The sequence below is a fragment of the Trichosurus vulpecula genome, chromosome 5 (assembly GCF_011100635.1).
Source record: "Trichosurus vulpecula isolate mTriVul1 chromosome 5, mTriVul1.pri, whole genome shotgun sequence".
NCBI classification, from domain to species: Eukaryota; Metazoa; Chordata; class Mammalia; order Diprotodontia; family Phalangeridae; genus Trichosurus; species Trichosurus vulpecula.
Window position 1 is genome coordinate 233,214,320 of NC_050577.1, and position 25,070 is coordinate 233,239,389.

A 25,070-nucleotide genomic window follows, 5' to 3' on the forward strand; every position below is an offset into this window, starting at 1 on the left:
TCAAAGAGCTAACATTCTCCTTTAACAGCTATAATCCTCCTACAGAAAACTCCAATATCATTTCCTTTTAGAAATTATTATGGTACTTTGAGCAGAATGGCAATAAACCGTGCTCAAGGAATCTATAATAACTACAAGAACTCAAAAGAACATGTAAGTATTTGTGGTAATATTAAATTCTTACCCTACCAAGAGGAAAATGCATAAATAGATAAGGCTGTGTGTGCTAATTTAAAGACACAGAGAGATCAGAAAAGGCTTGCCGTAGGAGACAGCTGAGCCTTGAAGGAAACTAAAAATTCTAAGAAGCAGAGTTGAAGAATGTTAGGGAGTGGGGGCATTCCAGGAATGGGGGACAGCCTATGCAGAGACATGGGAGGGGGAGGGGGAGGTCATGTCTGACGAGAAACAAATAGACCAGTTTGATTGGAACACAGATAATATGAAGTACAGTAATATATGTCATCAGTTTGGAAAGATAGGCTAGAGCCAAATTGTAAAGGGCTTTAAATGCCAAACAGAAGATTTTGCATTTTAGCCCAGGGCAACATGTAACAACTGAAGGTTTTTGAGTGGGGGAAAGACATGGTCAAATTTTTGCTTAAGGAAGGCAATTCTGGCTGCTGTGAGGACATGGATCAGAGAGGGAAGAAACTGAGAGCCAGGAATCTAAACTAGGAGTTTTCAATAGACCAATGCACTTTTCTCAATGAGGCATGTTAAAACGAACATATATATTACATGGCTACAATAGACAAAAAAGTTTGCAACACAGTGTATTTGTTATCAATGCTTTATTGTTGAAAACAAAATTGAATTTCTCTTCTCTGGCACATAAAACAATTATTTCTACAAAAGGAAAGCCTACAAATCTTGATAATTTATACAAATAACAGTTTCTCAAAAAATAAAATTTTAATTTAGTAAACTTGTCTTGTGCTCTTTATTTATTTTTAGCACTGTCTGCAATAATCCACCATAAATCCCTGAGCAGAGACACATATTTGTTGATCATGTTTAAACTTCTTTCCCCCCAAAGTTGGTTAGTTATTGAGCCCAGCCCTGTAACTGGAAAGCATCAGGGACATTCTTAAATATCCTCACATCTTTTGACACAGATCCAGTTCACGATGCTACTCAGATGCTATGTCAACTTGGAGTGACTCTAGTGGGTGATCAATGGACATTCTTAAGAACCAACAATTTGAAAGGAAGAACAAAAAAAGACAGTGAGGGGTTATGACCAGGAAGCCACCAAAGTTCAATAACCATTTTAAATAAATACCACAGTTAAACACTGAATTCATTCATATCTTTATATTAAATTCACTTTTTAAAAAATTGCCTTGAAACAGTGGCAGAAGAAAAATATATTTCTATCCACCATCTTAGTTTTACCTTGGGTTTCCATGCCTCATTAGGAAAACACTGTGAAACTATAGTCATCTATTTTTTTGACGATTTTATCTCAATGTTTTTCAGGATAATTTACATACCTTTTTTGAAAGGGCCCTCATAGTAACCCTATTCAGAAAATGCTCATACAATTTGGCCTTACTAAGCTTAAGAAAAAAATAATGCCACAAGAAGAGTACATTAAAATGATTTCCCTTACTGTGCTCTCCTACCTAGTCAAAAACAAAAAGGAAAGAAATTTTAAAAAATATGGTGTTTAGAGACAATGTACAATAAGTTATATGGATGTCCCATTTCCCTTTTAGCAGTAATTATATAAAAACAAAATGTGAAAGATAAAGCAAAGGACAAAAAAAACTAATCTAATTTATATAGAACTGGCTTAACAAAAGATTTTATTGTTTCATTTTGTTTTCACTCTGGTCAAATAATAAATAAATAAATACATATAGCATTGTCCAGGTACTTTCTCCAAGAAGTACTTGTAATGGGATGACGTTTTACCAAGTTGAGTTGTAGTATCAAAGTAGAAATGCGACTTGTGGGGAGCATCTGTCAATGATCTCCCACACTTCACATTAAAAGCCAAAGCTCTTCTGGAGTGAGCACCGAAGTAACCACCGACAGGTCATTAAAGGAAATGGCAAATTTGCTCATGAAAGATGGTGCTTCCGAACGAAGGAGAGCGTTTGGCAAATGACCTAGAAAAAGACGGGCTATGGCTCCACAATACTGCAGCTCCAAATAAATTACTTTTATGAAGTCATTCAGGGAGAGTGTAATAATAACTTGGTAGGATAAATCCAAGCTGCAAAAGATGCAACAGCATTGCTGTTGGTCATGTAGTTAAGAACTAAACAGCTATTAGACCCCACTATCCCAAAAGCTATGCAACTGGGAGCCCTCATTACTGAAGTCTCTTGGTCTAATCCCTTTTTAAAAAGCAACCTCTTCTGGGACGTACTAAGCACATTCCTCACCCCCCTCCCAATAGCTGCTCGTTAGTTTGTGATTAGAATACTTGTAAATTTTGCTATGACTACATTGTTGCTTCAGGCTGAATTTTGAACGGGTAATTCTGTTTACTTACTTTTCATTGTATTTCATCTGGGGAAATCATACAGTGGTTTTGAAAATTAAGAATATTAAGTTTTAGAAACTATAACAATCCTATTACACTGCCTGATCTAATTTTTTTTGGGGGGTGGGGGAAGTTGGTGATAATTTGTTTGCCACTGAAATTTTAAAAAAATGCATAACGTGATGTCTTTCGCCCTGTTACAACCGCAGGGGGATGCATGACTAGCTATATATTGCTTATTGTTTCTAGGACAGGCAAAGCAAGCACTGCTCAGAAGAGTGAAGCTAGTGACATCAAAATAATAAAAAATATGATGTGCACTTGTCAAGAAGGAACTGCAAGAGTCTGACAGATCCTAACATATCAAAAAATGGTTTTGTAAGCCTCTGAAATTGATAAGCAGCCTGCCCTAAGGAGAGACACAGCAGCAATAGGACAGACTGCAAATAGGTTAGGATTTCATCTCAATTTTCATCAGTTATAGTCTCTACAAATACCTTAAGCTACTATCTTAACCATTTGTTTTGTCTTCCTCTGGATGGATGGATGCTGTGATGTCCTCTCAGAGTGCTGAAGGAACAAGCTCATTTTCAAAATTTGAATAGAAAACCAGCAAAATTTTAACTCAGATTCTTTTTTTGAGACCAAAATATTCAGCTTTAAGCGCTCCGATTTAATTTGTTTTTGATGGATGACGGTTAAATCCTTCATCAGGTTCCTGCCATTTCCATTTTTTTTTTTTGGCGTAATTGCGGTGCCAAAAGCAAGACTAGATCTTCCCTGAAGCCATAATGACCACTGCCCTTAAGCATGAGGTCCATTGGGAATTCCTGTCACACCACCTCCTGGAAGTCCTGTTCCGTTTTTTGTTTGTTTTTTTTTTCTTAAGTCGGATTAGAATCAAAAAGAGAAGACATCCCGAGCCTCCTGGGTCATGTCTTAGAAGTCTTTAATCCTTGTTTTTCCATGATGTTCCACAGTTTGCGGAGGTTGGACTGGGTGATGACATCATCAGGTTTCAGCTGGAGGGCCCGCAGGTAGTTGGCCTCAGCTTTGAGAAGCCTGCCGTTGAGATGGAGAATGGCTCCAAGATTCATCAGGGCAGCCGGATACTGGAACAGGAGAAAGGAAGGGAAATGATTAAGGGGGCATTTCAAGTTTCCCTTCTCTGAAGACAAAAAACTTCAGTCACTTATGCAAATTATTCCCTTATGTCTTGGAGGCATTTCATAGAAGCAATTTTACAATTTATACAAATAGACCAAGATAACCAGAAGAAAAGTTTTCAACAAGCTGCTGTGTACTTCATGCCTTAAATGGGACAGAAGCCTGGAGAAAGAGCATTCATTGTTTTTGTGGTGTTTTTTTTTTCTGTAATGGGGACACACAGACAATACATAAAGACTTTATATGTGGTAATCTAGTCAGACTGTACTTTCCTTGGGGAAGAAAGTTAAAAGTGATACTATTTCAAATGGAAAAAATTGAATTTTATTTAAATCCAGTGCCAAGAATTTGGAAAATAAGTGGAGAAAAAATGACACATCAGTGTCTCTCCATCCTGTTTCCTACCTGCACCCATCTTTCCCATCCCAGGGAAACGGGAAGGCAATGCAATATGGTTATAATCATGTTTGTCTGGCGGGGGTGGGGGGGGGGGGGCTGAGGAAAAACTAGGAAATTCAGCTTGGAGCTATCAAATGTCCCAGACAAAGGGTCTATCTTTGTCAAAGGTCAACTATGCTGTTCACTGAGAACTTTTGCTCTCTTTAGGCCTTTAATGCTTAAAGGTCCTGCTGGAGAGAAAAATATCAGAAGCAGAGAGAGGGAGGGAGATAGGGGCTAAACCTGGAATTTCATTAATATGGAGAACTGCAGGATATGGATACTCCCTCCACTAGTTCAACATCTCCTCTGCAATGCAGAGTTTCAGAGAAATGCCTGGGGCAAATCTCTTTTCCATGGTCACCCAGCCATATAAAAGATATATTTTGAACTCAGGTCCTCCGGGTTCTTTGAAGGCAGCTCTCTATGCACCATACCATGAAATTAGCAATAAATAAAACACACAAAACTCTAGCTTTGTGAAAAATATTTGTTATACATAGATTTCCTAAACCATATTACGGTACTCATTCACATTTATATGTGTAGATATTTATATTTGATACATAATAGTAGCTAACATTTGTATAACACTGTATGCCAGGCACTGTGCTAAACCCTTTACAATTATCTCATTTGATCCTCACAACAACCCTGGGAAGTAGGTGCTATTATTGTCCCTATTTTACAGGTGAAGAAACTGAGGCAGAGATAAGAGACTTGCCCAAGGTCACACAGCTAGTTAAGTATCTGAGTCTGGATTTTATTTCAGGTCTTCCTGACTTGAGATCCAGCGCTCTGTCCACTGCACAGAAGAACAATCACTGAAATCAAGACTGAGATTTTAAAATGCAGGATCCAAAAAGGTAAAAAGGAAAAAAAAAAGGCTAGCTTCAGTTGCGGCTTACAATACTACTGAGAAAGTTTGTTCCCCTAATTGCTTAAAACATGGCCAAAATAACCAAACAATCAACTAACCAAAATGAAATAAAACGCTCTTTAAAGGGGAAAAAATTCTCTGGTGTCTAAAAGCTGTTCCTTCCCCTCTCTGTACTTTCCTCGTTTCTTAACACATCCTGGATGGCTATGCAGCAACAAAAAATTCTGACAGTCTCATAATTACACATTTCAAATCTCAGTTAAAACAACAACTGCTCCCTTCCAGAGAGCAAAATCAGGTTTCCAGGTAACAAGTGGTGAATTGAGCTCTAACACCTCAAAAAACAAATGTCCTTGTTATCACTTTAAACTTTATGTACATCCAGGACTTCTACTGTGACTTATTCACTCACACACACACACACACACACACACACACACACACACACACACACACACAAACTTTTTAGCTCTAGCATAACACCATTATTTCCACTTAACAAATGAAGAAACCAAAGCAGATTCCTGGGATGATCCAGTAGGATAAAGGCAGACACTTTTAGATGTTGCCATTTGCCTCCAAGGTCAGTTTCTCTTCATTTTCCCACGCTGACTTTTCATACATATTATAAAATTACAAATTACCCTACTTTTTTTTATTAACCAGAAGAGCCTGCTTGCCGTGAATCTAGTTGACATTGTCAGATCACAAGGGACTATAAAGCAATAAGTCTCTTCTTGGTTTTTTGTATAACTTATATATTCCAATGAATGCTGTTCTCCAGTCATATTTGGCCATCTCTTCCCTTATTTCAATAATGTTTTACTGCTTGAAATGTGATCAGAGTGGTTCTTTTGAATCTGCCATCAAGGGGATGTTATGATATCCACAGGAAGAAGTCAGTTTCATTCCTTTATACAAACTTTTTAAAAAGTGGCATTATTCAGATTGACTCCAAAAAATTCTTATACATTTCCCCAAATCAAGCCTACCCTAAAAGAATGGGGACCTGACACCAAGGAGGAATTTTGAAAAACAAAATGTAACAATAAAGACATATAGGGTCTAAAAGAAATTTTATGAGGATTCCCTAGAATTTTGTGAAATGACAGCAAGATATATACATATATACACACACACATGTATATATGTATGTATGTGTAGATGTATATATTTATATATGTATATGTGTGTGCGTATATGTATATGTATGCACACGTGTATATGTATATGTATGTGCACACACACACACACACACACACACACACACATAGTCTACAATGAGACACTTTGGGACAACACTGATTTCACAGCATGTTCATAGGTGGAAAATAGAACAAAAAAAATCATCCCATTATTTTATCATCATGCTTCAGTGGAGAGGGGAAAAGAATATTCATTTATTAAGTGCTGACTATGTGCCAGGCATTATATTCAATGTTTAACAAATATTATCTCACTTGATCTTGACAACAATCTTGGGGAGTAGGTGCTATCAGAAAACTGAGGAAGACAGAGGTTACGTGACTTACCCAGGGTCATACAATTAGTATCAGAGGTCAAATTTGAACTCAGGTCTTTCTAAGACCAGGTGAAGTATTCAACCCACTTCACCACTTCCCCGGCTCTTATTGGTTGTGAAAAATGCTGTGAAAACTCGACCTTTGGTTTCTCCTTGTTTCCTGAGTATATGCCCTATCTCTACAGGTTGATTATAAAATCTTGAAGTGCAAGGTATCCTGTGTTATACACTTTTACATCACTCAAGAATATTTAGCATAGTAATATATATATATATATATATATACTGTAGGAGCCCCAAAGCCTAGGGTTCTGAGGAAGTCTTCACTTACAGATGTGTTCAACAGTGAGGAAAAGGCTTTTATGACTTCAATAAGTCTTTCCATCTAGTACTGTGGGGGAGGGGAGCAGAGGGGGGTTTAAACAAAGATAAAGATTCACAAACAAAGCTAAATTAAGTGTCTTTATTAATCAAGCAGTGTAGTCCAATGTAAAAATCAATGAATGCAGAATCAAAGAGCCTAGGTTCAAATCCCAGCTCTGACAATTACTGACCGTGTAATCTTAGGGAACTGATTTCCCTTCTTTGGGACTTGGATTGCTCATCTACAAAAAAAAAGGGGGGGTGGGGAAGGGGGTTTGGATAATATGAACTCTAAGGTCCCTCCCAGCTCTAAATAAATGACCTTATGATTCTGTAGTCTCTCCATGCAATGCAAAAATAAAAGCAAGCCTTCTTTCAACTATGAAATTATGTCAGTTAATGACATATTTTTTACTATCAAGAAGTTAGAAGCGATTGCATGGGAAGGATGAAGATGTAAGCAGTTTCCATATGACCAAATAAGCAGCTGTGGATGATCCAAACAAAAGGCCGCCTACCCTAGCTCGATAACCCAAATGCAAGGACTTCAGGTGACTGTATGCCTGATTAAACACTGGCGTCAACACTCTCTGCCAGCTGTAACTCACAGGCCAGAAAAGCAGCCAACCAGACCCAATCGCTGATGTTTTCCCTTACACACTTTGTCTTTTATTGAAGACAGCTGATGAAACTTTTCACCACATTAACAAAGGCAGTCAGCAGCTCTAACATAGTGCTCGTAGCTCTGCACAACAAATGACAGCACCTACTTCTTCACAGACTCCAAAGGAGAAACAGATCTTCCCTCATTTCCTTAAAGAGGACAGATGCTTTACATCAAATGATCTGACTGGCAGTTCTATTGAGGCAGCAAATGACGTCTTTCAGAGTCTATGGGGAATTCAGCTCCTATTGTGATATTCTTATGGTCTTTTGAGGATTCTTTAGCTCCAGGGAGAAAGCAGCAGAATTAAAATCATATGTTTGGCCATAGTCCAATAACAATGGAGATTGTTTTTCTTCTTCTACAAGGGGTAGCCCCCCTACCCCCAATTCTGGCTAAACGCAGCACCTCGGTAGCAAGGCAAGAATAATGTTAGGGAATGAAAGCAATTACGATCGAAGAGGTGGGTTCGAAGAGATAGGTGCCTTCATTCAGCAAGCATTTGTGAATACCCTCAATATGGTAAACATTTGGAGCACAAAAAAAGTAAGCAAACAAAAACAGCCTCTTTCCTCAAGGAGTTTGAAGCCTGTTGGGGTTGGTGGATGACTAGATATGTCTATCATGGAAACTGAGAGATGTCAATTACCTTAGTGGCCATCTAGCCTACCCAGGCATGAAAGAAATTCACAACGTAAACTATCCAACAAATGGTCAATCAACCTCTACTAGATGACCTCCAAGGAAGGGGAAGCCACCATCTCTTGAAGCAGACTGTTCCACTCTTCCACAGTCCTAAATTGCTGGAAAGTGGTCCAGGACAATGAGCCTAAATCTGCCTCTTTGCAACTTCCATTCATTGTTTCTGGTTTGGGGCCCTGAAGCCAAACAGAACAAGCTTGGAACTTCCTGCATATACCAGCCATTCAGATGATTGGTGGCAGGTCCAACATGAACTGGAGAATGGCTGAACAAATGATGGTATGTGAATGGAGTGGAATACTGGTGGGTGGTAAGAAAAGAAGAAAGGGATGGTTTCAGAGAAACCTGGGAAGACTTGCATGAACTGATGCAAAGTGAACTGAGGAGAACCAGGAGAACACACACACACACACACATACAAACACATATGTATGTATGTGTATATGTGTATATGCACACTAATACAATGAAAAACAATTTTGGAAAAATTAACTCTGATCATTACAGTGACCAGTCATGATTCCAGAGAACCATGAAGCATGTTGACCACCTCCTGAAAAAGAGGTTCTGGACTCAAGGAGAAGAATAAGACATATATTCTGGGACATGGTCATTGTAAGAATTTGTTTTACTTGATTATACATATTTGTTATGAAAGTTTGGTTCTTTTTATTTGTATGGAAGTAAGAGGGAGAAAATGAAAACTTATTAATTTTTTAAGGAAAAATTCAGAGAGTGCTTGAATAGTTATTTGTAGAGTATGGTATGACTAATATGGAGATATATTTTGCATGATTGCATACGTATAACCTGTATCAAGTTGCTTACTGTCTCAGCAAGGGAGGAGGGAAGGAAGAGAGGGAGAGAATTGGGAACCCAAAATTTTAAAAAACATTAAAAATTTATTTTTACATGTAATTGGAGAAAAATACTCATAGAAAACAAAAGAAAGAATATGGAAGCAAAGGATCTAGTTTTATAGAATGATGCTGAAAGTTCATCCATGGTTGTATAGAAGAGAATGACTGAGTCCATGCAGACAATGAATCAATTGCCTACTGAATGAACAACTGAAGAATTGAATAAATAAACAAATAGATGAGTGAAATATATATAAATATATAAATAACTGGGTCAGTAACTACATTGGTAAGTGCAAAGCTGGACACCAGGCTGAGCATTTTGAGTAGATGGAGAACAAATAATGTTCCCTAAAACTGAATCCCCCTTCACCCCACTCTGCCCCCAACTACTGTCTCCTATAGATATAGGTCCAAAAGAGAGAATGGCAATGAAAGGCTAGAAATCACATTCTTCCCGTACAGCATATGTGAATCCTCTGTTTTTTAAATCTCTCCTAATTCTTTTGAGAAAAGTATTCCTTGGGAAGAGCACCAGACAATCCAAGCATAGTGGCATTGAATGACAGCAGCATCATACTTATTACAATAATAGGTACAGTAATAAGGCAGCTAAGTGGCACAGTGGATACAGCTCCAGCCCTGGAGTCAGAAAAAACTCATCATAGCAAGTTCAAATGTGGCCTCAGACACATATTAGTTGTGTTACCTTGGGTAAGTCACTTAAATCTGTTTGTCTCAATTGCCTCATGTGTAAAATGAGCTGGAGAAGGAAATGGCAAATTGCTCCAGTATCTTTGCCAAGAAAACCCTAAATAGGGTCACAAAGAGGCAGAAATGACTGAACAACAACAACTATAAATCTTAGAATGAAAGGTTTATTTAGACCCTAACAGTCATAGACTCTAACCCCCTCCCATTTTGTAAATAAAGAAACTAAGGAGCAGAATGGCTCAAGGACACTTGCCAGTATTACACAACTAGTAACAGGGTTTAGGCCCAGATCTCCCTAACTTCAAGTCCAGTGGTCTATTCACTATACCATGCTGCCTCTTGCTAAAATTAAATCTGACACTTGTGCCCCTAATCACATCCCTTCTAGGAACTTGTTCTATCTATCATTCCTTCTCTTTACACCTCAGTGTCTTACTCTCTTCCGACTTTTTCCCCTCTGATGAAAAATCATGTTCTTTTACTACAGACCTTTGATTTCATTAGAGTAAGCATCTTCTGGTGTGAAAACTCCATCAATGAACTAGAATTGTTTGGGGCACCAAAGCATTAAGTGACCTGCCCAGTAGCACCCAGATGGAATGTATCAGAGATTATATGTAAACCCAGGCTTTCTTGACTGAAGATGTAGTAGGGGTTTCATAAATAAATGACTGATAAATTGAATTACCAAGAATCATGAGATCAGATAATGAGAAAATCATTTTTAGTTATGGGAAAAGGCTTCACAGGAGAAATAATATTTTAACGGGCCTTTGGAGGAAAGGTAAGATTTTAAGAGCTAGATATTTTGCGAAAGGACATTCCAAGCATAGGAAACAGCTGAAAAGGACACAAATATGGCAACATACAGGAGAGTAGTCTAGTCTGGCTGAACTATATGTGAGAAAAGACCAAAGAAGTCATGGTGTAGGGCCAGTTGATCAAAAGTCTTGAATGGCAGGCTAAGGTCTTTGTTTGGTAGGCAATGGAGAACTATTGAAGATTTTTGAAAACTTCAATGATATGATTGGATCTATACATTAGCAAAAAATCAGTCTGGAAGTGGTATATAGCAATGGGAGGGAATGCCTTTTAGGTGGCTAATGTAATTGATGAGATTAAAAGTAGTGATGAAAAGAAAAAGAAGTGGTGGTGAACATTGTGCTCTGTCCCTTTGTCCCCAAGCTGATAGGAAAGCTGGCATCTTTTGTTGGCCTCCGTGACACTTCCTGGACGTATCCTCCTGATGCTGCAGCATCAGTACACCTCTATGCGTTGTCTGCCCCATTAGAGTATAAGCTTCTTGAGTGTAGGAACTGTCTGGTTTACTTGTACCTGTACTGCCAGCACACAGCACAGTGCTTCCCAGATAGTAATTATTTAATGTTATTTATCTGTCCATAACTATCAATCATTTCACTTATGCTGAAAGACACTCATCGATTTTCTGAGTTCAGAATTATTTTTTCCAGAGGTTTAAGTGTCCATATGTTTGAGAAAAATCTTTTGAGAATCAGAATGCAAAGGTAAGCTTATATTTCCATGACCACAACAGTTACTAAAGTACAAATATTGGGGGAATTTCCAGATATCCAGTTTTCACCTCTTTTGTGAGTCTAATTTACACACTTAAAAGAGTTTCTGCAGCCTGAACTTTATAATGGGATTCTTAGTTTTAAAAAGTAGCATCCTGATAATTTAATGAATGTTACATTGCCATTCAACCGTACTCAATTGAAATTGCCTATCCAATTGAATTCACTGGAGCAGTGACACATTATGTATTGGTGACTGACTATACCATGATGCTGGTAAAGCAATGGTGTGGACAGTTTAGGAAACTTTTTATTTTTATTTTTGTAACGTGAGAGCGAATTGTACATTTAAAGCTAAGGTGTCCCTTTAATGATCACCAAAATAAATTCATATTTTGAGTTACAAAAGAGATAGCATAGAGAGTTAAAGAACAAATTTGAAGTTGATCATTTCAGTCATTTTAACTTGACAAAGAAATTCTGAAAATAAAAATCACACAATGCCCAGCCTTTGTCACATGCAGTTACATACAAGGGTACGATTAGAGGGGTGACATTATGGAATTCCTGTTGCCCAGAAACAGCTTCAACATAGGCCCAACTTGGAAATTTCAACATTATTGTATTTTATCCTGACAAATTATATTGACTCCTAAAGGTTACTATTTAAATGTGTATGCATGATAATTACTGCCTTACAATATAGTTTAAGATCTAGTACTGCTAAACCTTCTTCCTTTATGATTTTTCACTATTTTCTTTGACATTCTTGACTTTTTTTTTGTTTTTCCAAATGAATTTTGTTGTTATAAAAACTATCTGGTACTGACAAAGAAACAGAAAAGTAGATCAATGGAATAGTGTAGATATAAAATTTACAGCAGCAAATAAATATAACCTTATATTTAACAAGTACAAAGGCTTACACTTGGCATAAGAATTCATTATTTGGTAAAAAAAAATGTTGTGAAAAATAGAAAGCGGTACGGCAGAAACTAGGGATAGACCGATATCTTACACCATTTACAATATAAGATCAAAATAGATACATGAACAAGACATAAAGCATTATTCTACAAGAAAATTAGAACAACAAAGAATATATTACTTATCAGGCTTATAGATAGGCAAACAATTTACAAATAATGAGAAATAGAGAGCAAAGTTAGCTGTAAAACGGATAATGTTGATTAAATTAAATTAAAAGGTTTTGTAGAAATAAGACACATGTAACAAAAAGCAGAAGGAAAGCAGAAAATTGAGAAAAATATATAGACTGTTTATCAGGTAAAGGTCTCATATCTAAAATACATAAAGAACTCTGTCAAATCTGTAAGAATATGAGTCATTCCCCAATTGATAAATGGTCAAAGGATATGAACAGGCAGTTTTCCTATGAAGAAATCAAAACAATTTTTAGTCATATGAAAAATGATCTGAATCATTATTAGAGATGCAAATTAAAACAACTTAAAATATCATTTTATACCTACCAGATTGGCTAAAATGATAGAAGGGGGAAATGAGAAATGTTGGAGATGTGGAAAAATGGGGACACTAATTTATTGTTTATGGAATTGTAAAGTGACCCAACCATTTTGGAGAGCAATATGGAATTATGACTGAAGAGTTATTAAACTATACCCTTTGGCCCAACAATGGCACTACTTCTATTTCCAAAGATAATTAGGGAAAAAGGAAAAGAATCTATATGTTCTAAAATGTTTATAGCACCTCTCTTTGTGGTGGCAAAGAACTGTGAGATGGAGGGATGCCCATCAATTGCGGAATGGCTGAACAAGTTGTGTATATGATTGTGATGGAATACTACTGTGCTATAAGAAATGGCGACCTCGATGATTTTAGAAAAACATGGAAAGGTTTGCACAAAATAATGAAGAGAAAAATAAGCAGAACCAAGAAAACATTGTATACAGTAATAACAATACTGTTTTAAGAACGACTTCAAACAACTAAGTTATTTTGACAATTATAAATACCCAAATCAACTCTAAAGGGCATATGAAGAAAGATGTTATCTGCATCCAGAGGAAGAACTGATAAATTGAAGTATGTATAGAATGATTTAACATATGTATGTGTGTGTATGTGTGTATATATATGTGTATGTATGTATATATATATATATATCTCTATATATCTATATATATCTATTTGTATCTAATGGTAGCCACCTCTAGGGTGGGGGAGCAAAGAAAAAAAAGAAACATGACAATTTTGTTGCATATTTGAAAGGAATAACAAATTGTGCATAGTAGATTTGTAGTTTCATGTGCAGTCATCTTTTTTATTATACTATATTATGGAAATGCTTGTTCTGTTCCATGAATTAAAAATAAAATTTAATAATGAAAATATGTGTATGTATGTGTATATACACACATGCATATGTATATATAGACAGATTGATATAGACATAGATATGGATACAGACACAGATATAGATAGATATATGTGTGTGTGTGTGTGTGTGTGTGTGTGTGTGTGTGTTTATGAAAAAACTAGGAGGTAAGGAGACCCTTTGCCATCTCCCATTAACCTACCAATGCAAAGTAGGTTGTAAGATCAGCTACCTTGAAAGGCAAAGAGGATTTAGCCCTGAGGATACAGGCATAAGTCTAGTGGGTTTTTTCTGTTTGTTTGTTAGTTTTTTTTTTAATTATTAAGGATAACACGTTTAAGTTTGGGAATATAGTAAATGCAGAGGACCAGCAGGCTTAGGTCAGTTGTCATATTTATTATTGCACAAATGGTATGTGGGGATATAAGGTCACTGGTTGAGAAAACAAGTAGGAAGAGGGATCAGATATTGTTAATCATTAGGGACTAAAATAATATCACATATACCTATACATGTGCATTTATCTATGCAAATGTTATATTAGCATATTTTGCATGCTAATTTTAAAAATAATATATATTTTATATATGTTTACATCTAAATATATGTATATGTACATATGTAAATACCTTTGTATTTCTTTAAAGCACTTAATTCATTTAATTAATTAATTCACTTGAGGCTTACAATACCATGTGTATAAAATATTACAGGCATCATCATCCCCATATTACTGATGAAAAAACTGAAGCTCAGAGAGTTTAAGTGACTTGCTTAAAGTCACACAAACCCTAAGTGTTAGAAGTCTGACCTAAAACATTTCTAACTCCAAATCCAGCATTCTATCCCCTATGCAGAATTGCCTTTTAATGTCTAGGCATTTGAGGGTCAAATTTCTTCCTTTGCCTCTCTCTTTTAATTTGTTCTTAAAAATACAGACCTTTATTGGGGGTTCTTAACCTGGAGCATGTGAATTTAAAATATAGATAGATAAACAGACAGACAGATGGATAGATAGATAACTATATTTCAATATAATTGGCTTCCTTTGTCATCCCATTTATTTTATTTTATTCATTTTAAAAAATTCTTCTGGGAAGGGGCACATATGCTTCACCAGAATACCCAAGGGTTCCATGACACACAAAAAGAACCCTCCTTCTAAAATTCACTTAAAGGAAATCCATTTCTTTCGACATATAATACCTAAAGCTCCAAAGAGGTGGGCAATATACGCCTAGTATATAGATAGACACAATCAGTGCTTGACATATCGAATTTGCCCCTTCTCCAAGGCATCTTTCACACTCATATCAAAGTGATAGTCCTAAAAGATAGGTCAAACTATGTCACTCCCCTGCTCAAAAGCTCCCATGGCTCCCTCCTGAATTTAGGATAAAATACAAACTCCTCTGGTACTTCAAGTACAACATTCTATTTGTATCTCCACGTGTTTGCATAGTCCATCCTTGCCATCCCCAGAGTGCGCTCCTCCCTTACTTCTCCTTATAGTATCTTGCCAGGGATAACTTCCTCTTTAAATGATTATTTCTGAACTGATCTTTTAAAGTTCTTCATGGCACAGTAGAGAGGGTACTAGACTTGGAGTCAGGAAGATCTGAATTCAAATATGTCTTCAGATGCTTAGGTGTGTGCTCACCTATTTGCCTCAGTTTCCTCATCAGTAAAGTGGGGGTGATAATAATAGCCCCTATCTCCTAGGAATGTTGAGAGAATCAAATGAAATTATGTTTGCAAAATTCTTTGGAACTTCAAAGCATCATATGAATGCAAGTTATTATTATGATCAACTCAGTCATTTGTCTCTCTAGTTAAACCTGCCTAAAACCTGCATTGATGGTTGTTAAGAATAGATCATATTTTACTTTACAAATCTTACTTTTAATCATAGGATTTGGAGCTGAAAAAAGATATTTCCAGCTGCTCACTGATGACTTTCTTGTACTTTAGAAGTCAGGGAAGGGATATTTAGGCTGAAAAAAAATCATGCACAGTTTTGGGCCGTACAGTTATTTGGTCTTTAATCATATTTTTAACAGCAGGAAGTCAGGGAGAAAAAAAAAAACAGGGAGTTGGAAAATGAAGAAAGAGAAAGAGAGGAGGGAAGTGGCATACATGATGGGGATTGAATTATAGTTATGCTACACCATATGCTTCTAGCAAATAAAAGTAGCATTAAAATCACATTTGAAGTCTTTTTTCTCCCTTAGAATAGGAGTAGAGAGAGAAGATAGGTGATAATAAGAAAAATAACAAAGTGATATGTCAAAGGAGGTTTCAAAAGACCAACTGTACCATGTAAATCCTTTACTGCTTTGTACAAGGCTATATTTAGTCCCATAGAGGGACTATGCCAATAGTATAGGCATCTTGCTTAAAGATAATGGGATTCTGGGAAAAGATAGGTTCAGTCTACCATGACAGCAGAGTAAACACACAAATTGTCTTTTTTCTGTGGTTGTGTTGTTTGTTCTGGATCTATTATTTCATCTGTATAAAGAACTCTCTCCTAATACATTTAAATTAGCTGTGTGCCTATCTGTTTGCCTCAGTTTCCTCATCAGTAAAATAGGGATGATGATAATAATAGCACCTCTCTCCCAGGAATGTTGTGATGATCAAATGAGATATTTGCAAACTTCAAAACATCATATGAATGCTAGCTATTATTAGGATCAACTCAATCATCTGTCTCTCTAGTTAAACTTGCCTAAAACTCACATTGACTGTTGTTAAGAATAGAACGTATAGTTTTTTTTTTCTTTTTAAGTACTATGAATAATTGAAACTCCCCCTTCTGATGTAGACTGGTAACTTTTTGGCACCTTTTAGTCTTAGAGAATTTCTAGAAATGCTAAGCAGTTAAATGATCTGCCCCTGGTTCCACAACTAGTATCTGTCTCTCCCTGTCTTTCCCCCCCACTTACATGTATTTTATTTTTTCCCAACACATGCAAAGATAGTTTTCAACATTCATGTTTAGAAGATTTTGAGCTCCAAATTTTTTTCTCCCTCCTTCCCTCCTATCCCCCCTCCCCAAGACAGCAAACAATCTGATATAGGCTATACCTGTACAATCATATTAAACATATTTTCACATTAGTCATGTTGTGAAAGAAGAATCAGAACAAAAGGGAAAAACCACTGGAGAGAGAGAGAGAGAGAGAGAGAGAGAGAGAGAGAGAGAGAGAGAGAGAGAGAGAAAGATTTGCATTCAGACTTCAAAGTTCTTTCTCTGCATGTGGATAGCTTTTCACATCAAGAGTCTTTTGGAATTGGTTCTGCTCACTTCACTTTGCATCGGTTCATTCAAGCCTTTCCAGGTTTTTCTAAAATCCACCTGCTCATCATTTCTTTTTTAACATAGCTAATGAATTTATTTTTAGTTTTCAACACTCACTTCCATAAGATTTTGAGCTATGAATTTTCTTCCCCATCCTGTCCTTTCCCCTCCCCAAGATAGTATGCAATCTGACATAGGCTCTACTAACACATTCATATTAAAAATGTATTTTCACATGAGTCATGATCTAAAAAAGAATTAGAACTAATGGGAGGAAACACAAGAAAGAAGAAATGAAATAGAACAACAAAAGAAAAGAAGAGCAAATAGTATGCTTCCATCTCCATTCAGACTCCAAAGTTCTTTCTCTGGATGTGGATAGCACTGTCCATCATGGGTCTTTTGGAGTTGCCTTAGATCCTTGCATTGCTGAGAAGAGCTAAGTCTATCAAGATCAGTTATTGCACAATGTGGCTGTTACTGTGTACAATATTTTCCTGGTTCTGTTATTTCACTCACCATCAGTTCATATAAGTCCTTCCAGGTTTTTCTGAAGTCTGTCTGCTCATCATTTCTTACAGCATAATAGAATTCCATTACATTCATGTACCACAACTTGTTCAGCCATTCCCCATTTGATGGGCATCTCCTCAAATTCCAATTCTTTGCCACAACAAAAAGAGCTGCTATAAATATTTTTGTACATGTGGGTCCTTTTGGCAGGGACTATCTTCTGCCTTTCTTTATATCCCCAATGCTTAGCATAGTGATCAGCACATAGTAATTGCTTATAAAATGCATGTTGACTGACTGAACTTGCTCCTAAATAGGCATGATTTAAAATCTGGTCATAGGATCATCAATTTATACCTAGAAAGGATATCTGAGGCCATATCATCTACCTTCCACCTCCCCCATTTTAGCAGATTAAGAAATAAAGCCAAGAGAAGGTTTGTGACTTGCCTAAAGTCACCAAAAAAAGTAATTAGCAGAGCTAAGATTTGAACTCAAAGTCTTCTGACTCCAAAGTCAGTGCTCTTTCAATTGCATCATGCTGTCTCTGATAAACATTTACTTATTTTATACAAATGGTCATAATTAATGCATACTTTTCCATAGTTCCACAAATAAGTTATACATTTAAATGCATTAAAATGGACATTTATAATAAATAACATGCTCTCCAATGTAAACCCCTTCTAGCTTTAAAATTCTATTTTTCATGTGCTTACAGGTGTAAACAACTAAACCAGAATTCCTATTCTGTTTCAGCTTACACTCTAATGGAAGAGGTGAGACAGAGTAATGAAGAAAGACAGGTTTATATGTAAAAGAAAAAAAATGCGACATGGAAAAAGAATGATTGGGGAATGTGATGATTAGATGAAGCCTGTGGGATAAAGGGGAGAGATCAGCTGGGGCATAGGGAACTGCCAGAAGAAAACTAGCTTTGGATTGCAAATTAAAGGAAGAAATAAAATAAAAAGATTGAGAATGCAGCCTTGCATGATGTCTCCTCTATAATAAGAAGGCAATTCATGAAATGCTTTTAGAGAGGTAAGAGGAAAATAAAAATATTAACAATTTATTGTTGTTCATTCATTTCAGTTGTGTCTGACTCTGCATGACTCTATTTGGGGTTTTCTTTGCAAAGATACTGGAATACTTTGCCATTTCCTTCTCCAGCTCATTTTACAGATGAGGAAACTGAGGAAAACAGGTACAAGGTACCGGGTCACACAACTAGTAAGTGTCTGAGGCCAGATTTGTACTCAAGGAAATGGGTCTTCCTGACTCTAGGTTTGTACTCAATACACAGGACCGCCTGTCTGTAACAATAGCTCACAATTATGATTTGAGGTTTACAAATCTCTACACATAACAATCCTGTAGCACAGGTCATTCAAATACAGTTCCTGTTTTTCAGATGAGGAAAGTGAGGCACAGAGAAAATAAGTAACTCGCCTAAGGTCACTAGGCTAGCAAGTGATGGAACTGTAACCCAAACTCAGGTCATCTGATTCTAAATCGTGTATTATTTCTACTTTTGTGCTTTACCTCCAAGATAAAGTATAATTATGTTAATTAATAAGGAAAGATCTGGAAGGAAATACAGCATGATATCACAAGGGAAGGACTTGAGACAAATGGTTGGAAGTTCCAGGGAGCAGATGTCCATTCAATACCAGAAAGAACTCCTTCCTAATGATTAATACTAGCCGAAAATGGAATGGGCTTCCTCCTGAGATAGTGAGGGTCCCCATCACTGTAGGTGTCCAAACAGATGCTAGATAAGCAGTTGCTGGTAATATTGCACAAGGCATTAGTGTTTCAGATAAGGATTGGATTAAAGGATCTCTGAAATCCCTTCTACTTTTGGAGTTCTTTTTTTTTGAGAACAGAAACAAGAGGTTGGCCCAGATTACTTTGTAGGAAATAAGAGTGGAATCCAAAGAAAGAGATAAGTTTAGTGAACTAAGAGAAGAAAATAGCACTAGCACAAGGGTTCGTAATATGTTTTCTGTTATGGCCCCTTTTGGCAATCTGGTGAAGCTTACAGAGTCTTTCCCAGAATAATGTTTTAAAATGCATAAAATAAGATACACATGATTACAAAGAAACCAATTATATTGAAATATAATATCAAAGTATTTTTAAAGGTCATAGACCCCAGGCTAAGAACCCTGTACTAGCACTTCCAAATTGTTGACTCTTCTGACAAAAAAACCAAATGTGAAATTTAAAAAAATAAAGTGATATGAGAGGGATTATGCTAAAAGAATTTTTTTTAAATCTTGCTATATTTTGTAGTAAGCCTCTAATATGGAGCCTGGCTGCATGGGTTCCTAGGAGATATAATTTGAAAGAGATAGAATTGTCTTTTTCCTGCCCTGGGATGCTTGAGGGAAAGATGCTCATAAATAAGTTGGAGATTTTTAAACGAAGTACACTGAAGGTGGGAGAAAACAAGGCAGCTGGCTGAAGAGACAGCTGAAGGAATAGAAGATACAGCAATATGTACAATGTAGGGAGGAAAGTGTTAGAGAGAAAGTAACACTGGGGCATCTGGCACCTTCATCCACTGGGAAAAAAAGGCAGCTGTGATGAAAGTATGGGGAGTGTGATGTTTATACTTTTAACAGGCTGAGAATGCAGGCAATCAGGAAAGTTGCATTTTTTTCCTCCAGAGGGCAGATGTATTTTTTGTTTGTTTTTTTAAAAGTCTATTATTTGTTGTTTTAAATAGTACCTTCAAGAATGTGATCAGTATAGATAATGTCTGACCTATTTAAGCTACTTTTGAGTCATGCACATCCTTGATTGTGACTAGAAGCTGCAGGAGGGAAAAACTGTTTCTAGTTTTGGTACACAAAGGCTTGAGCCTTGGTCTTTAAGGTATCCATCTTTCTCTTCGCTGAAAGAAGAGCAAAACTTAGAGAATCTTATGGTTTAGTTCACTGTTTTTGGAAATTTTTACTAAATAAAGGCATAACTTAAGTGAATCCAGGATGGTCCCTCAGCCCCAGGCTAAAATGAAACCAGAACCTAACTTGCTATCTAGGACAAGACTGGATTATCAGGTTACAATGCCTAACTCACTCATCCTCTTCTTATACCCCTCTCCCTAGCATATCCAGAGAAAGTTCTCTTCCAGGATAGAGCCAAGGGCAGTGACTAGGGGATAAAAATTGTCCATGGGAGGAAGAAAGGTGAGTAGGAGCTACATTCCAAAGGTGGGAGCCAGAGAAAGGAAGTATTTTCTCCCTTTTGGCTCTACCTTCAACTCACATCCAGACAGATCAGATGTTACAATTCCTTATTGCATTCTAAAAACAAATATGTAAACACAGACACCATAAATCACTCCAAACATTATTGTAGTGAAATTAATTTGATATCAAAGTAGAATGAGAGTGCTCTTTGTGTCAGAAAATAAGATACAATGTCAACTTCTCCCTTGGAATATTTTGAATAAGACAATGTTGCCAAAATGATATACAAAAGTATGCATACAACATGGGAAAACAACATGGGAAATATAAGGATGGGAAAGGAATCCTGATAGGTTATGGAAAGTGAGTCATTTTTGTTTCCCAACTCTAGCCCAGTATTTGTATCTTGGAAGCAATCAGTAATAAAATAAAGCAGGATAAAAATGACAAGTAAAAATGTACTGTATAAATGAAATTATTTCAAATCTTTCAGTTATCCATTTGTAAAACAGGTTATAAAAACTCCTTCCCTCCTGTGTCCTCTCCATTCTAAAGGGTGTTACAAGAATGTTCACTTAACTTTTATTACTGGTGCGATTGCTACAAGGTGGTGTGATATTTTTTCCTAGGCAATCAAAATACCAACAGCTGCGCTTTTTTTTGGAAAGCTAATAGCTGTTGCAAATGAATCACTTCAAAGGTGGCAGTTATTTCTAACGGACTCCAAAATGTGATTGTTAAATTAAGGATCTGACCTCCAAAGCTCTACTCTGCAAGGATGATTCCAGTTCAAAATAAGGTTGCTCAATGCCGTAAATTCCATGGGAATTTCTCTTAACTAATCCAAAATGACAACTGTTCACAACGGACATGGATCCCACACCACCCACGTTTCCCTCTTCAGTTTTGTAAAGTGTGATATGTGTTCTGCCTAACTTAATTTCAAACGAGCAAGCTGGACAGCTTGATGTAGCAAAGCAGCAAGGGAAAATACTAGAAGAGTGAAAAAAAATAGGTTGGCATCTGAGGATCTACATATAGGCCAGAATTAGAGGAGCTAGTGAAGAAAGGTTGTGAGGAAGTAGAGCTATTTAAGGATGAAAAACTAGCAGCAGATGGATGGTGTTCATATCAATTCATTCTATATTTCTATAGGGTAGATGAACCTTGAACTTTTAAAATTACCTAGCTATCCACATGTCCCTGACCAAATATGAATCATGGTGCTAACTCCAAATACCCCTTAAACTCACTGTGTCTCTTCTATTCTCATTCTTTGTTTATTCTTATTTCAACCACAGTTTAAGTAGCCTGATCCTTCCCACTTTTTGTTTACTTAATTTTAGTGTAGAAGCAAAGCAGAGATACTTAAACATCTTTAAAATTATAATCATGCCCATCAGCAATTTCCAAGTGGACTATCCATTTGTGTATGTGTATGTGCAAGTATACATAATGATTAATATGTGGCTAGGAGCCAAAGAACTGAAACACTTATTTCAATGGTAATAATCACATAGTTATTTGAATGAATTTCAGAGAAAAATGTTAAAGATTAAGTAGAAAAGGCATTGTGAAGAATGGTAAAAAAAAAAGATATGACAAGGATTTGTGATTTGATAATAGGGAAAATAGAGGAACTGATTTTCTTTCAGTAACCTTTTATGTTTTGCTAATCTGAAAATTGCACATAGAGGAAATAAGACAGAAATACACATACATATATACATATACATGTACACACATTATGTCTGAGTTTTGTATATATACATATATTCATATACATATATACGTGTATCATATATGGAAATAAATGGTAGACTTGGTGTTCCATGGTTATAAGCATTTGTCTTTTTTGAAATGTCTTCCTCCTTCCTATACCCACCATATATAGTGCTTTGGATACAGTAGGTGCTGAATAGATGTTTAATTAGCTGTTGGATAGTGAATATACATATAGTGAAGTAAAGTGAAAAGGCAAGTCAACAAGCATTTATTAAGCACCAACAGTGTTTGAGACATTGTGCTAAAGTGCTGGGGCTGATTCAAGGGATTCAAAGATTAATGGGGGAGAAGTTATACAAACAACTATGTTCAACCAAGATAAATACAGGATAAATTATGTCGATGATCTCAAAGGAAAGGCATCAGCATCTGGGGATTAGGAGAGGCTTCTTGCAGAAAGGAGGATACTAGCTGAGACTTAGAGGGAGCCAAGAGATAGAGGTGAAGAGCGAGAGGATTCCAGGCAAAGGAGACAGCCAGGGAAAAATGCATGGAATTGGGAGATGAGTCTCTTGTGAAAGGAATATCGAGGAGACTGACTGTCACTGGATTGTCAAAACTCTGGAGTCAGAGAATCTGTGTTCAAATCCTTCCTCTGACAATACATTTGTGACTTTGGACGAATCACGTCATCATCCAAGGATTTAGTCTTCTCATCTGTGAAATGATGTGGTTGGACTAGACGGTTTTTGAGCCCCCTTCTAGTCATAATGCTACGGACATTACCCAAAAGGACATTATGGCCATTACTTAAAGGGTAAAGCCAAGTGTAGAAACTTCTGTTGCTTATATACAACACTGTGGTGATTTGAGTCTTTGGCAGTAATACTAGCTGATTAGATTGGAATCGATCCACACAGACATGGTGATTGTTCCCCTTCACTCACATGATAATCTGTTGCCAGCATATTTGAAACATGCACATTTTGAAGGTGATGAAATTTATATTTTTGAGGCCTATGGGAACAACCACATTGCATTTCTCTAAATGATGGATTAAATCCAAATTTAGCTAATCATGTATTCTGCCATTATAAAAAATGAACTTGCGTTTGCCTATCAGATAGAGGTTACGCTCACAGGAAAACAGTGCTAATAGAGGAAATTTGGTGGGATTCATAGAGATAATATGAATATACATGACACTAGAAATCAGGTATTATATATTTTCTGAAATAAGTCACTATATTTTTCATATGTGCAGCAAGAGAAACAAGGCCTCATATCTTGAGTTGAGATGGCCAGATAATTCCTAAGTAGAAAAAGTCATTGAAGTACATTGTATTTGGAAACAGCACAGCCTCAAGGTGGAAATCCCTCCCTTTCACTCCTATATTTGTGTGACCCCAGTGGGACAAGTCACATAAATAAATTCCTTAGGCCTCAGAACTGTAATTGGTTAAATGGAATTGGACTGAGTGGTCACTGAGGTTCTTTCCAGTTCCAGATCTATGATTCTATGCCTAAATACTTCAAAACCTAGTCTCTGATGTCTTATTATTGTGCTTCTATGCTCTAATCCAGGGGTACTTAACTTGAGGTCCACAAGCTCCAGTAGGTTTCAGGGTGGCTAAAGACTTAGATGGGAGAAAATTATATGTTTTATTTCATTATGAATAATTTCTTTTGTAATCTTCTTTATTTTATGCATTTAAAATTGTTATCACAAGAAGGAGCATATAACCTTCACTGGGCTGCTAAAAGGGGTCCATGACAGATACAAAAGTTAAACATCTCTGCTCTAATCCCATGACACCAATACGTGATCAAGAATGAAATATTTTCAAACCTAATTTAATAAACTGTTCCACTAGTACATGCCAACCATGGTGAAGTACATGGTGACATGGGACATGATAATGAATATAAGTTCCCTGAGGACAGAGACCATTTTCTGTTTTCATATTTCTATTACTGAGTACACAGAGGGGACTTAAATGCTTGTTGACTGACTGCTGAAAGGTCCATATCAAATTAAGGAAGCCTCAAATACAGAGCCTTTTATCATTGACACATGGTATGCCCACACACAGCCTCTAACCTTCTGGTTTGATGGCTCCCAGTAGCTTCATCGCATCAGACCAAATCAATTAACCCCCATGGCTGAGCACCCACATTGCATGTCATTTTCTTTATAGCCCAAAAGTTTCCAATATCCATGTGATAAAATTTGCTCTGTCTTACTCTGCTTAGCATTGTTTTGGAAAAGCTCACAGTGAGTGAAATGGCCCTACAGGAAAAACCTAAGATTAGCATTTAAATGTTAGGCAAATAACAGTATTATCGGGGAATTATGGTGTTATGCCTAGATGTGATTAAAGTGTGTTAACTCTAGATTTTTCGAAGTACTTTCCATGGATTATTTTGTTTGAACCCTGTGAAGTAGGCATTATAGATATTATTATAATTATTTGCATTTTACAAAGGAGAAAAGATAGGCTCAGAGCAGTTGTCATTGACTATGGTTAAATAACTAATAAGCACAAAAGGGGGGAGTCACAGTTTCCCAACTGGAAAGGTCCCAGGAGCTATTCTTGAGAAATGGTCACCTAGCTTTTGTTTAA

General features: G+C 36.6%; 1 protein-coding gene across 3 annotated transcripts in view; it reads right to left on the reverse strand.

The window, feature by feature from the left end:
• Window positions 1–835: 835 nt before the first annotated feature.
• Window positions 836–25,070, reverse strand: part of TMTC2 (transmembrane O-mannosyltransferase targeting cadherins 2) — a 534,931-nt gene continuing 510,696 nt past the window's right edge. For all 3 annotated transcript variants that reach the window (XM_036759984.1, XM_036759983.1, XM_036759985.1), the window contains one exon: window positions 836–3,609. In XM_036759984.1, coding sequence (XP_036615879.1) covers window positions 3,430–3,609 — 180 coding nt within the window. In that variant the 3' untranslated portion in view covers window positions 836–3,429. The remainder of the gene's footprint in view (window positions 3,610–25,070) is intronic.